At 37.1% G+C, this 14538-nt stretch overlaps 1 protein-coding gene across 1 annotated transcript in view; it reads right to left on the reverse strand.

The window, feature by feature from the left end:
• SENP7 (SUMO specific peptidase 7) overlaps nucleotides 1-14538 on the reverse strand; it is a 39427-nt gene that overhangs the window by 14848 nt on the left and 10041 nt on the right. Inside the window, exons 5-13 of the mRNA XM_061454426.1 lie at nucleotides 14027-14224; nucleotides 9434-9549; nucleotides 8524-8669; nucleotides 7201-7561; nucleotides 6478-6635; nucleotides 5348-5494; nucleotides 3824-3857; nucleotides 2821-2994; nucleotides 471-733 (exon numbers count right to left, since the gene is read on the reverse strand). Coding sequence (XP_061310410.1) covers nucleotides 471-733; nucleotides 2821-2994; nucleotides 3824-3857; nucleotides 5348-5494; nucleotides 6478-6635; nucleotides 7201-7561; nucleotides 8524-8669; nucleotides 9434-9549; nucleotides 14027-14224 — 1597 coding nt within the window. The remainder of the gene's footprint in view (nucleotides 1-470; nucleotides 734-2820; nucleotides 2995-3823; nucleotides 3858-5347; nucleotides 5495-6477; nucleotides 6636-7200; nucleotides 7562-8523; nucleotides 8670-9433; nucleotides 9550-14026; nucleotides 14225-14538) is intronic.

A 14538-nucleotide genomic window follows, 5' to 3' on the forward strand; every position in this document is an offset into this window, starting at 1 on the left:
TCCAGCACCATTAGGAATTATTTAGCATTTCAAGCTGTGACTGGCCCAGCAGTACATCATCTAGAGGTGTCTGGAATGAGCAAGATACACAGCTCCTCCTTTGCTGCATCCCTTCACTTCCAGCTCAACTGAAAAAATGGCTCCATCACTCCCTACTTGATTAACTCCAAAACTGCTGCCCTGAAGACACCACAAGGGTAGAAAATTCCCATGGTTCTAGGCATAATCAACCATGAGCTGACAAAGCTTCACTATTTGCCACTTACTGACGAGGTCTATACACTATCCCTCTGTGGACACAATCTAGTTTACTGCAAATCTTGCCCCATTGTGCAATAATAAGAGAAATAACATGAGAGAAATAACAAACATGATTGATTTTCTTTTTATTTAGCTATGGACAGAAGATGTATCTAAAATTTACTAAAATGTGTGACTGCCAACAGGTGGTGATGAATCAAACAACTAACCTGAACTGCAGGCTTATAAGCATCTGCGATATTCTGTTTTGGTATACGTTGCTTTAGTAGATCCTTACTGTAATTTATAAAAGAGCTCTCTTCAGGAGAAAGGTCCTTAAACAAGGATAGTGCTTCCTTCAAAGACAAAAACTCAAGGAGATCTGGTGCTCTGTTCTTCTTGCTCACACCTGTAATCACTTCAGTCAGTCTGTCTTCTTCCCATTCTGTGAGTGGTTGGGACAGTTTAAGAAATACAAATTCACTAGATTTAGCTGGAGAAAGGAGAGAATGAGTATTAACTATTAGGTTACATGATAGAAGCTCATTTGCAGAACCAAAAAGGAGCACTGAGAGACAATGGCAGGAGTGGAAGCCAAAGTAATATACTGCCAGGTTCCTCTCAGAGGCCATCAGCCAACCAAAGGCCCACCTCCGTAAGCCCAGAGGAGCGCAGGAGCACAACGGCTGTAAGAACCCAAATTAAGGACTGGGAGAAAGGGACACCCAGTCTGGGCCCTTCCTAGGGCTGTCCCTGGAGACCTTCAGGCCCAGGGTTCAGACCTGAAACCCATCAAGATGAGTCAACGCCAGATCACCTTTCAGACTGAGGAGAGATTGTGCTGAGGTGTATGGCACACATGATGAGAGACCAGGGAAGAGCATTTGGAGATTGCCCAGGACTTCTTATGGGATGTTTAAGGGAGGAAGCAAAGGCAGGCATTCAGATAATTTGGAGAGGAACAAGTATGGGAAAATAGAGGGCTAAAGGCATAAAAAGGACCAGTCACATCTAAATACTTTGCTAGTCAATACACTTGTCTGACACGCCCTGTGCATTAATTAGCAGTCTATCCCATCTTCTCATTAAATTCCTTTCTAGCTCTCTCCTGGGTGAACTCTCTATTTGATGGGGGGAAAGGATGTGTGGGTGTCTCTGAACACAGCAACTGAAGTGCAAGCGAGCACAACTGCTAGCGGATCAAGCCAAACTAAATGAATAGTTGAAGCCTCTTGGGAGGCAGGAGGGTGAGCAAGTTCCTAAGGGACAGCTCTCACTGTGGGATTCACCATGTATCTCTAAGGATGAGAGCACCGGGGGGGGTCAGCTACTGGGACCAGGGGAGTCCTGGCCAGCTATGTGCCTGTGTGTGCATGACAGCTTTTACAAGCAACTGGCACTGGCTTGTATGAACAGATGCCAGCAATGGGAAGACGGGGATCCAGGGCCAGCAACTGAGCAAAGTGTCTTTTAATAGCAAATTGTAATAATGCAATCATAGAATCACAGAATAGTTAGGGTTGGAAAGGTTCCAACCCTATCCATCCCCTTTGCCAAGGGCAGGGATGCCTAGACCATGACGCCCAAGGCCCTGTTCAACCTGGCCTTGAACACAGCTAGTGATGGAGCATCCACCACTTCTTTGGGCAGCCTGTTGCAGTGCCTCACCAGCCTCAAAGTAAAGAATTTCCTCCTTGTATCTAGCCTAAATCTCTCCTGTTTAAATTTAAACCCATTAGCCCTTGTCCTATTGCTGCAGTCTCTGATGAAGAGTCCCTCTCTGGCATCCTTGTAGACCCCCTTCAGATACTGGAAGGCTGCTATGAAATCTCCATGCAGCCTTCTCTTCTCCAGGCTGAACAGACACAACTTTCTCAGCCTGTCTTCACACAGGAAGTGCTCCAGGCCCCTGATGGTCCTTGCGGCCCTCCTCTGGACTTGCACAAGAGCTCCATGTCCTTATACTGGGGACACCAGAACTGCACACAGTGCTCCAAGTGGGGTCTCATGAGAGCAGAGTAGAGGGGCAGGATCACCTCCTTCAACCTGCTGGTCCACTCCTTTTGATGAAGCTCGACAGATGGTTGGCCTTTTGGGCTGCGAGCACTCACTGCCAGCTCATGTTAAGTTTCTCATTGACCAACACCCTTAAGTTCTTCTCTGCAGGGTTGCTCTGAATCACATCTCTGCCCAACCTGTTTGCAGTCTTGTCAAAGATCAAATCAACCTTTACCTGCCAATCCTTTCAACCAGCAGGTACTTTTCTCGAGAATTTATTTTAAAGGGGGAAATACTTTATACACAAGCCCAGTTTCAGAGGGCCTCCTCACACAGATTACAACTGAACTGTGTTACAAGGTCTTTTTGTTTAAGTAGAAGAGATTGTGAATCACATTGTGGGGTTTTTATTTCCCCAAGTACAACAAGGCATTTTAGAAAAGCAAAATTGGCCAACTTATGTTTAAAAAAAAACCTACAGGCTATCCTCAGCATTCCAGAAACACAGCTGTAAAATAACTGCTTTATTGATATGCCATATATTTGACCTTTTTATTGCATTTAAGGAAAAATACTACTTACATGGCTTGCTCATGACTAACTTTCCTAATTGGGTTTCAATCTTTTCTACATAATCCACAGACAACCAAAGGAAAATTATCGTTGTTGCAGAACAGCCACCGTCACTTCTCCACATACCAAACCTTCTCAGATCCAGAGTATCTACTGTCAGGTTAATACTCTTATTAAGAGCCACTGTAGAAAATAAAGTTTTAAATATCCATATCTTTCATTGCCATAGATAAAGTCATACATGTTATAGTAATTACACACTAAGACATAAGTATGATCAAAGCGTATTAAAACAGTACTTGTAGATTTTATTCCTGGTATTACGTAAATTGTGAGAATCTAATACTTAAATAGGCTATATCAAACTACGGAAAATGAAGTTACCAAATTGTAACACCCAAAGCTAAACATCTAAATGCTATTCTTCATGGAATAAAAAATATGGCCTTTTTTTTTGCTCAGGATAATCAGAGTTAATAACTACAAATATAGAAAAAACACTATAAATCATTAATTCCTATTAGTCAATCCAATTCAGAACTTCTCACCTTCTCAGAACCTTCTCCTATGGGATAGAGAAACCACATATCATCTTTGGAAAATGGACTGAATAAAAATCTACAGTTATATCCCTCTTAGCTTTACTCAACTTACATTATTGTTTAATAAACCTAAGGATCTAAAATCCTAATCTGAAAAGACTGAGGTTTCACCTCAAAAACACAGTAAATACAGTCATATTTACTATAGTTCAACACTTAATATATGCAGGGATGTGGGCGGAAAGGCCATTAAAACTACAAATTCACCTTAAAAGTGTAAGAAGCTGCTAAGTTATTAATGCTTACACTATAGACAATAATATTTTTATTTATTAAAAAATGAAATTTTAAAAATTGTCTTTGTGAGGCAAGTAAGATTATAAATTACTCATAAGTAAATACTAAGTATTTTAATGCAATACTTTAATGATATAGAGTTAAGGGAAGGCTAAAGAAGAAAATTCTCTTACCCTGAAATGGGATCACAATATACTTGATTGTAAACTGAAATAAGATTAAAAAAAAAAAAAATTAGTTTGCTTTCTACAAATTGATAAAAACAAAGTAGAATTGTTAATTATCTGCTATCTTTTCTTGCTGATAGCCAAATAAACTGAAAATAGTATCACAGAATCATTTAGGTTGGAAAAGACCCTTAAGATCATAAAGTCCAACCATTAATCTAACAAGCCCAATATGTCTAGTATGAGAATGAATACTGCTTACTTGACCTAAAAGAACATTCCTACTGCAACACATATTGCAGAATCTAAATGACAGCCAAGTAACTTCCAGAGGTGCTAAGCACTGAGAAATAAGCAGAAAGTTGTGGAGAAGCCTACAGGCTTCTTAAGAAGAAAAAAATCATGAACACTTAGGACAAAAGGAGGTTAAGCACCCCATGATCAAGACCACTACCTACACTATTTGAATCAAGGACGCTATATAGACAATCCAACACTGGGGTATATTTTGCTATTTAGAATAAACTTTGAATTAAAGGCCTTTGAACAGTCTGTTTACACCACTGCTATGTTAAAAAGACTTGGCTAAATAAAGAATGCTTTTCACTTTGACAGAAGGTTGTCATACACATTGAGAGGGTTTTTTTACGTTACCACAGTACGCACAAAGAATAAAGATTTTTTTTTCCCCATGGAAAATTTTCAATGTCTACCTAAAAGCTTGACTCTCAAAATATTTCAACTAGTCACTCTAATTATTCTGGCATATCAATTCTGGGAATTTCCATGAAATGTTCTCACTGCTGGATGAGAACTACTGCACAAAACTGCTCTTTAGTGCAAAGCTAAAACTATTATTACAATCCAAGATTTCAAAATGTGTTACTGTAGAGCAAAAAAAAAAAAAATAAAAAAAGGCAGACATGTTCAAACATGTCTTTTTCTATTGCAATATACAGAATGAGTCTCATCAAAGACCTGTTGAAAGTCCTGCAGCTGGTACTTTATTTGAAGTATATTTCTACACCTTGTGAGTAGCACATTGCGTATGTACTAATGCTTTTAGTATTAGTTTTTTAGGTCTTTAAAGAGACAAAATAAGCGTTTTCTGGTTATTACAACCAGAGCAAGGTCAGCACGTAGTATATATTTGAACTCTGATCACTATGGACTACTTTATTCAAATATCTGTACTATTTCTGAGAAAAGTAATTGGTGTTTATTTCAAGTGACATTAATTCTAACATGGCCATTATTTTCCATTAAGATTCACTAAAAGCTTCATTAGTATAATTTCTGTTCCAGTACAGCGTTTTCACAGAACCTTTATCTCTGAAAACTGGACCCACAGATAATCCCAGTTAGCTTTTCAACTGACAGCAATCCAAACATACAAGGTAATGGAGTACATACTCCATTGCTTAGCCAAAGCAAAACTCAGTGCTTCCACACTAAGTACCACTAGCATTGCTTAACTAGAATTTTAATTTTTAAATATTCTCAAAATTTCACTATAACAAAACAACTCACCCTAGCAGGACCTGTTGATAGCCAGTTAAATTTCCCAATGTAAAGACTATCAAATTTCACTGCCAATGCTGGGTTTGTCTGTTTTCTAGGTGTGCTTCCAGAAGGTAAACTGATAGGACATTTATCTTCAATTGACTCTGTTATAAACTGGAGGGTGAAAAAAAAAATAAATAAAAAAAAATATGTATTTAGTAAAGGGCTCCAAATGAGATACTTCCCTCTTGAACCTCAGGAATTTTCTTTGCATGTTTGTAAGAATTTACTCCCAAAGCCAAGTTCCATATAAAAATCCCATATTAAAAAGCTGTAAATATTATTACAATCATTACAATACCCTTAAGGGCTTAACAGTATCTTGCTTCACCACTAAATTTCCCATTGAAAGATATAGTCTGTGCTCTTTACTAATCTAGAGCCAAGTAAAACCTCAAATAACACAGCAATAACAAATACCCTCTTTTGATATCAAAGGTACAGGATCCAATTCAGTGTTTATGATCAAAATGATGCATCTGTATGAAGAGGCAGCAATGGGTCTTCTGGCTTGTTTCAGGATTACAGAGGTAACCCAAATCCAAGTCAAAGCCAAAATGGGGCAACAACATTTACAGCTAGTTTCAGATTCAGTGCTAGCCACACAGGAATGGGAACTTTACCCTATCTCTGTCTGCTGTCAACAAAGATCCTTGAACTCCATGCACTGAATTACAGCAGAGGACTGAAAGACAAGAAGAAACTGGGGACTTGAACTTGATCAATATAAAACATTGTGTGAAAAAAAAAAAAATAAAAACCCCCACTCCTTTTCACAGACGTATCTTCATCATGTCTACCTCTAGCTCAGGTTAGTATTTGATCCTTCCTGTTTGTAGTATTAAACATTCCCAAATGTTTATTTTCAAACTATGAAATACACTGTATGTTGCAAAAGCACTTAAGCTTCAGATCCAGAGATCTTCTCTGAAGACTGTCCAGAATTCTATCTGTGAATTACTGCAGCTACTGTTTGTTGCTGGGACTAATCATATCTGCTCTAAGCATTTCACTTTTGTCCTGACACGAAAGAAAAAAATAAACACTGAAGAAATAAAGGGTTGGCATAACAATACATAGGCCAAAAACTGGAGTACCTGCTCTGTGTGACTTTCCATCTTGTCTTCCACCTGCTTTGCTGAGAAATTGAAGTCAGACTGTTGGTCTGTTTCTTTACTATCAGTGATATTATCCTGAAGCAGCTCAGTGCATTTTGGTTCAGAAGGTCTATCTTCATCATCACTGGAAAGGACAACTAAAGAGACAAAAAGAAGTATGCACATACTTCACAATGCAGACTTCGGAATATTTCATTCACTACAGATTTCAGATGAACAAAAAATTCTCTCTTGTATGTAATATCAAAATACATTGCTCAAACAAGTCGGCATGCATGAAAGCAAATGCAACAAGTACTGCTTTGTATCTTTATTAACACTCTTTACCCAAGATCCTCAAAACTATTAAAAGAAAGAGGCCACAACACAGCTATTTCAAAGAAGAAAAAGTATTTTTTCCCCAGTTTAAGCAACATTAAAAATTACAAGCTTAATTTTCCATAGCCACAAAATCAGCTGCAAAATAAGGATTGGAGTTTGAAAATCCTGCTGTCTATCCCGTTTCACAAGTACACGACCCTCTACGCTTCAGTAGAGGACACTGGCACTAAGCACTGCTCTCTAACCTGCATAATGCATTATAAACAACACGAACTCTGTCTTCAATCTTTTGTTTCTCATGTTTCAACCAGTCATACATGAGTTCTCCTGGTACCTAAGTGTACCAGTAGTAATTGTCAGCAGCACAGATACAGTACATACTTGGATCAACTGAAACAAGTTGCCGATTACCCCTGTAGAGTCTGTTCCGCAGCTTGCTCAGGTACTGTGACGTGTCCATCTTTAATTTCCTGATGGTACTAACTTGTGGTGAAGCCACATCCCCACTGATGGCAGAAAGCTGTTTCTCTGACAAGTTTCTGAATGAAGACTCTGAGCCAGGTTCCTCCAGGCAGCTGTGAGCAGGTCTTAAGTGGTTGTGGGTGGAAGCATCTTTATAGTATCTCTCTAATGGCTGGGGAATATCATCTGGCACCAGAATTGCATTAGATCTGCAATCTTGTCCATTCTCACAGAGTGTGCTGACACCAGGAGGCTGAGTTGAACTCAATCGTTGCTCTTTCTAGAAAACAGGTATCAGAGACAGGATATACGCTTATTTCTTGACATTTCTATGATGGTTCAGATTAGTGACCATTGAGATTTAGTTATGTGCTAGATAAAATAATTATAGCCTAATGTAACTGCATTTAGAGCTCATCAGTAATTTCTCCCCATATTCCAAAGGCTGTTACATAAGGCATGAGGACCAACCTTTTAGAAGTCTACTCTGACCCTCTTTCAAACTAACCAAGAAACTATTTGTGAATTTTTAGCAGCTCTCACTGTCTTGACACTGAAAGACTAAGCACCAGTGATGTTCATTACCTTGCAAATGTGCGGCTTGGTCAGCTGGGCAAACAGGACTCAGCAACTGTCTATTTTTATGGGGTTTCAATCAGAAGGTTACAGAGATGCCTTTATTATATTCAAATGCTTGAATATAAATCACAGTTTGTACTGGTCTGATTGACTCCCTCAGTCATTTCTGTCTTTTTTTTTTTTTTTCCCTCCTTCCTTTTAAATCTTAATGACAGGTAAGAATAAAACTTTAGGGAAGAATACAATAGAATGAGGAGGAGGGAGAAAGATGACATCTGCAAGATTTCCATAACCCGAGGTATACTTTGTAATTTTTCTGTTGAAGTCCCTAATAAGTTCTACACCATCTGTGAAAGAAGATTCACTTAAGTACCTAGATGCCTCATTTCCAAGATTGTTTTACTCCATGCTCCTGTCTAAAGAAAACACTCATTCATCTCTTGCAACCTCTCTCTTATAATGAGCTTATTCTGATGTTGTGGACAAAAAGAGTCACATATAATCACTCTTCTTGATGCACCACTGAGCTACTTCCCCTCAACAGCTATGACAGCATCCCTGGATACCCTAGTTATTAGTACAATTATTTTATTTCAGATGTTGCTACTATTTCTACTGAAGTGTGTATGCTTGTGTGTACACAAACACACATATGCAACTTACAGATAGCAGAAGTGATTTTTCTGGAATGTGTGCATTACAATCACCAGAAATATGGCCACTAGATCTTCTTTTCCTTTTCTCAGAATCAAAAGGACCCGATTGCTTCTGACTGCTCCTCTTTTTCAGTTCATCACAGCTCTTGTTTTCTGTGTCAGAAAAAAAAAAAGAAAAAGTGATTTAATGGGTTACCCTTAAAATTCTTTCCATTTCTTCATAAACAATATGTCTTAAATAAAATGCATGGAAGCAGATACCGTCCACAACAATTCCTTCCTTTTTTTAATTGTGCATGGCTGCCAAAATATATTCCTTAAAATAATTCAGGAAAGATTATTATTGCACCATTAGTTAAGGTAAGGGTATAACCAAACTCCTAGCTCCCTTTTGAGTAAGAATTACCACCCCATACTCAACAGTCTTTATTTCTGCTGGATGCAATATTCTCAATTTCCTGTTCTAAATCTGCAAATATTACTAGCCAGTATTAAAAAAAGATAGAAAATTCTCCCTGGAGACTCAGCCTAGAGTTTACCATTTTTCAGCAGTAAATACATTGCCATATAGCATAAACATTTTAAAAAGGTTTACAAACCATTTGAGCATTCTTAATGTATTACATTCTTGAATATAAAAGACCTATAAAATAAGGATTATAAAGGTGCACTGAGCCTGCCCTAAATTTCCTTTTTCTTCCACAGATCTGATTCACCATAGCTTTATTCCTATTTAAAATCAGCTATTCAACATATTTTACCATATCAGTGAACAAACTCCATGCAATTTGAGAAAACACATACACTGCATGCAACAGCTATTTTGTTTCTGTGCTCTCCTCATAATACTAGACAAAAAAATTTCTAACACTCTCCAGAATTGATATTTAAATCCCAGATTATTACTCACTACAAACCTTTCTTTTGCAGTTCCTGTCTTCTAGAAGTGAGGACACTATTTTTTTCTGGTTCCTTAGAAGCCTTGGTCAATTTACAGAGATCATCATCTGTCTTCCTCAGGCAATGTTCAGATCTGTAAAGAGTATTAACTATGACTTATCTTTAATTTTGAAAGAATACTGAATAAAAATCCCAACAGAAACAATTGTTGGTTAGACCACAGACTTCTGCCTTTCTTGTAACCATGCGGAGTGTGGCAAATGAAGCACAAACCAATTCAGTTCCAGTTGCAGAAATACAGATACTCTAACATTATGAATGAAAAGGATGCTTCTAAAAAGATGTAAAGTATGAAAATTTGACATGCCTGACATCAGACAGTGAAATATTATTTTGTAAAGCATGACTGCAACAAGAAAATATAACAAGGAAAAAGAGAACAATGTCAGTTGAGTGCATCTTTGGCTTTGTCATTAACACAATGGGAATGTGGCAATGTAGTACATTTTTAACTTAGATTTAGAATGGTTTATAGAATCCACTGAGTAGGTTCCTGCAATGAGAAAAGAGTTTAAATAGAAATTCCTGATCATAAGGGCCTGACACAGCAACTTTGAAGAAGGTCTGAACAGGGCCTATAGGGATGCTGGGGAGGGACTCTTCATTAGGGACTGTAGTGATAGGAAAAGGGGTAACAGGTTAAAACTTAAACAGGGAAAGTTTAGATTGGATATAAGGAGGAAATTCTTTCCTGTTAGGGTGGTAAGGCACTGGAATGGGTTGCCCAGGGAGGTTGTGAATGCTCCATCCCTGGCAGTGTTCAAGACCAGGTTGGACGAGGCCTTGGGTGATACGTTTAGTGTGAGGTGTCCCTGCCCACGGCAGGGGGGTTGGAACTTGATGATCTGAAGGTCCTTTCCAACCCTAACTATTCTATGATTCTATGTTTCTATGAAAGAGGAAGAAACAGAAAATGGTTACAGTACCAGAAACTAGGAAAACTACAGGTGTTCAGCTGTGTTTGTAGTTTTATTCTAAGAAGGTTACACGACAAAATAATCAGTTGAGGGGGGTTGGAATTAATTTTATTAGTTTGGAACTTCTGGGAGGTTGTTTCTGTTTTGTTGGGGTTTTGTTTGTTTTTTTTGTGTTGTTTTTTTGTGTTGTTTTTGGTTTTTTTTTTGAATAAGAGAATATACTTGTAAAGAATATTAACTGGATGGGGCTTTGAACAACCTGGTCCAGCAGAATGTGTCCCTGGCTGTGGCAGAGGGGTTGGAACTAGATGAGCTTTAAGGTCCCTTCCAACCCAAACCATTCTATGATATTCAGGACTTAATGATCAACTCAACAGTATGACATCCTCACATTTGAGGTCTGATCTTGTAAACATACTCTTAATTTTTCTGGAGGCTAGTTAGAGCTGACAAAAATCTATGTAACTGGATTTTGGTTTCTAGTGTATGCATTAGGGTAACATTTAGCTGTATGCTTATGTGATACTTTCTCACATGAACTTCATTACATTAGGTATGCAAGATTTCTGAAAATTTATCAGGGTTTCAAGATAAAAGAAACTAACCCCTGTGACCTCCACCTCATTTTCTGTGAGACTTGGAAAATGAAAAAGAAAATAAAGAAGATATCACAGATAAAGCAATTTAATGTTGCTCTGGAAAATCTGTTTCATTCCTCCTTTTGTCACCTCACTTAATCCAAAGAGATTTTGTGTTCATTGTTTTGTTTTATAATGTGCCTAACTCAAATTGTTGCAGTCTCTAATTTGCAAAAAGATAAGCCAATCATCATGATGACTGAAATCACTGACAGCTGAGCTTGGACTAATGAAGAACACCACTGACTATGGGAAAGAACAGTCTTGACATCTCAATCTAGACAGCCAAAACTGTTGGACACTTTCTGAATAAGTGCCTGCTCTTCAGTGCCACACCTGTAGAATATCGGTTCTCTTTGGGAATACTGGAAAGACAAATAAATTCCAAGTCCAATCAAATACAGTGTTCTGACACCACAGGAGTGAACAGTATATAAGAATTATGAAGAAATTACCAAAGAATCATTAACTGAAGAATCATTAATTGGCCAATATGAAGAACAAGTGTTTGGTAAGTGTTATTATTCATTCTGTACATTGAGCAAGTCATAGTCTTTCATAGATCAGGCACCTCTAGTTCTGAAATAACTTCACTACAGAAAACTGCATTTTGGAATCCACATTTCTCTCTCAACTTACATATTTGTATGCATAACAGCTATCTAGATTTGACTACCTTAAAAGGACATACAAAACCATTATGTGTTTTTTAGCATTTGTTTTACAGCAACATCACAATTCAGGCATTTCATCAATAGCAAATATTTCAGTAAGAATATTTCAGCTAATAGAATTCCATGAATATATTTACTTTATACACAAATTCTGCACATTTTATTTTCACTTCTAATCTTTGCTGATAACTCAGTTTAAAATGCACTTAACAGATATATGCGTAACCTTAGAATCTATGTCATTATTTACTAAAGTGTTCTTAACAGCCATGAGAAACAACACCTTAAACCCTTAAATTTCTTTACATTTAAAACCTACCTCAGATTCTTTAGTTATAATGATAAGTCAGTGGTGACTTAAATGCATTTCACACTCAGTTGCAATGAACGAGCAATGCAAAATCCACCAATTCTGTAATACCAAAAGCAAAAAAGGAAACAGGGAACTTGCAGCAAGTTCTAGCAGACAGAGAAAGATTAAATTATTACCACCCTGTTCTGATCACACACAATTCTTTAATCTTAAATTCCATAATACAAAACTGGCACAATTTTCAGTAAAACAGAGCATGCATTCTAGCTACTCTGACAATACAGAAGAATCTCTATATGACCATGTGCATACATATGTATAATGCTTATAAGGGGAAGCTTTTACTCTCCTCTGAAAGAAGAGATACCAAAAGAATCAGCGCCAAGACCTTAGTTACAGACAGGTGACCAAGATTAAGTCATGTCTTTGTTGAAACAATTCCTAAATTCTCTATTTCCTATATGGTATCTATTACAACTTGCAGTAATGTGCTGGTCACTGGGGATGGGTGAAAAATCCTGCTAATGACAAACTTTTTAATATACTAGAAAAGCACAGGAACAACATATTAATCCTTCAAACAATAAACTACTCCAGATCTAAAGCAAGTTTAAAGTACACTAACTACTAAAAAAAATTGACTAATTGACTAGTTCAAACCATTCTTGTGCTTAACATAAAACTCAATAGCCAACCTTCAGACATGAGCTTGAAAACATATGCAACATTTCCTCAGATTTAGAGGGCTACATACATGAGTTCATGTATTCCTCTTGAACAATGCACTACCTCCCATCATCCAGAACAACACCAAGTGGAAAAATCAGTTATTAACATTATATATCTTTAAGACTTTGTAGTAAAACAAAGAAAAAAAAAGAAAAAACAAATCAAACCAAACAAACAAACAAACAAATAACCAAACAAAAACATCAAAACCCATAACAATTCAAAACAAATTCCTCCCACTTTAGTCAGCCCAAAGTCATAGAGAAATATTTATTAGCAACAAATATAAAACTTCTAAAATGAGAGTCTACTGAACTGTTCTAAATCCCTCATTTAAATTGCAGCTTCATCACATTAATTTAAGCAGCAATGGGGATCCCAACAGGAAAAAAAAAAAAGGAGAAAAAGAAAGGAATTCTCACTAATTTATGTCCTCTAAAATGTTCATGTATCAGAATGAAGAATATGATCTGCTTTTCTCAAAAATTTTTAAGATTTCTTTAACCCGGCATCTGCTGATTATTGCTGCCCTCACAAATAATTCTTCCTTTCCTTCCTCTTCCTATTTTCTTCCCTCAAATTTCTTGCTATTTGTTCCTGTGGATACCTTGCTGTTGAGCGAAGAGGCAGCTATAAAAGACAAGAAGAAACAGCTTACTCTGAATTCAACTGCCATCTTACACTGAAATAAGCGTTATACAATTCTAATACCTGATTTCTGCTACATTTATACGTCAAGCCTTACTCTGATGCTCAATCAACCTAAACGTAGGAAGAAAAGAGGGAAAGTAGATGTTACACAATAAAAGGACACACAGCCCTTAAACAATGGCACTCTAGGACTAAGACCTCTGGTGGATCAGTGTGAAAATAAATGAACTATCACAGAGAGGAATATGCAGAAATTTTGCAAAAGAAGCTATCTGAAATCATGATGGAACATGTTAACAGCAACAGGAAAGCAAGATTTTGGTTCTGGACACAAACCCAACTTAAATGCATTTGAATTACTTGGCCATCTCCATGGATCAAAACACTGATCTATGGTAAACAGAAATTTATTACAAGAGAAGTAGACTACTCACATCAAGTACAGCAAATCAGAACAAATGCAATGTTAAAACTGCTCACTGGAGCAGCATGTTAGTTGTTAGCTTGCATTCGGGAAACTGATCTCATGATTCAAGACAACAATATAACAAAACTTGTTTCACGGAAATTCTTTTCATTTTGAAGTTATGTCATTTCAGGAAAACTGGCAAAATCAGCAGTAACATACCTTTCAGATAGAAAAGAACTTTCATGAGGAGAATTTAATATCTGACATGTCTGTAGGCTGACAACAGATGATGAGGGTAGTTGACCCAATTGTAATTTATCAGCAGCAGATAAATTTGCATCAATTATTACATGGCTGTCAATGTATTTTCTTCCAACTTTCGTCCTCAGGACATTCGTCAAGATAACTTTCGGTTGCCTGCCACATATATAACAGTAAATCATAAATACTGCATTGCAATCTAGAGAAAGAAACTTGGTAATTATCAAACACAATTATTTGCAGTCCCTTAGAGACAAAACAAAATTCTACCAAGGAACTTAAATCCAAGGTAAGCAGATAAACACACACACGAAAAAAAAAAAAGCAACAAGAGACCAGGGTAATTAAAACTAGCCATATAATTTCACCTTAGCCAGGTATAACTGATACTGCACATAGTCTCTAACGCATAATTTAAATATTGTTTAAAAACTGACAAATGTTTATCTCTAGCTTTCATGCATACTTAT

Source organism: Pezoporus flaviventris, unplaced genomic scaffold, assembly GCF_033815535.1.
Source record: "Pezoporus flaviventris isolate CSIRO_AGI_PZ_B2104156 unplaced genomic scaffold, CSIRO_AGI_Pfla_v1 ptg000015l, whole genome shotgun sequence".
NCBI lineage: Eukaryota > Metazoa > Chordata > Aves > Psittaciformes > Psittacidae > Pezoporus > Pezoporus flaviventris.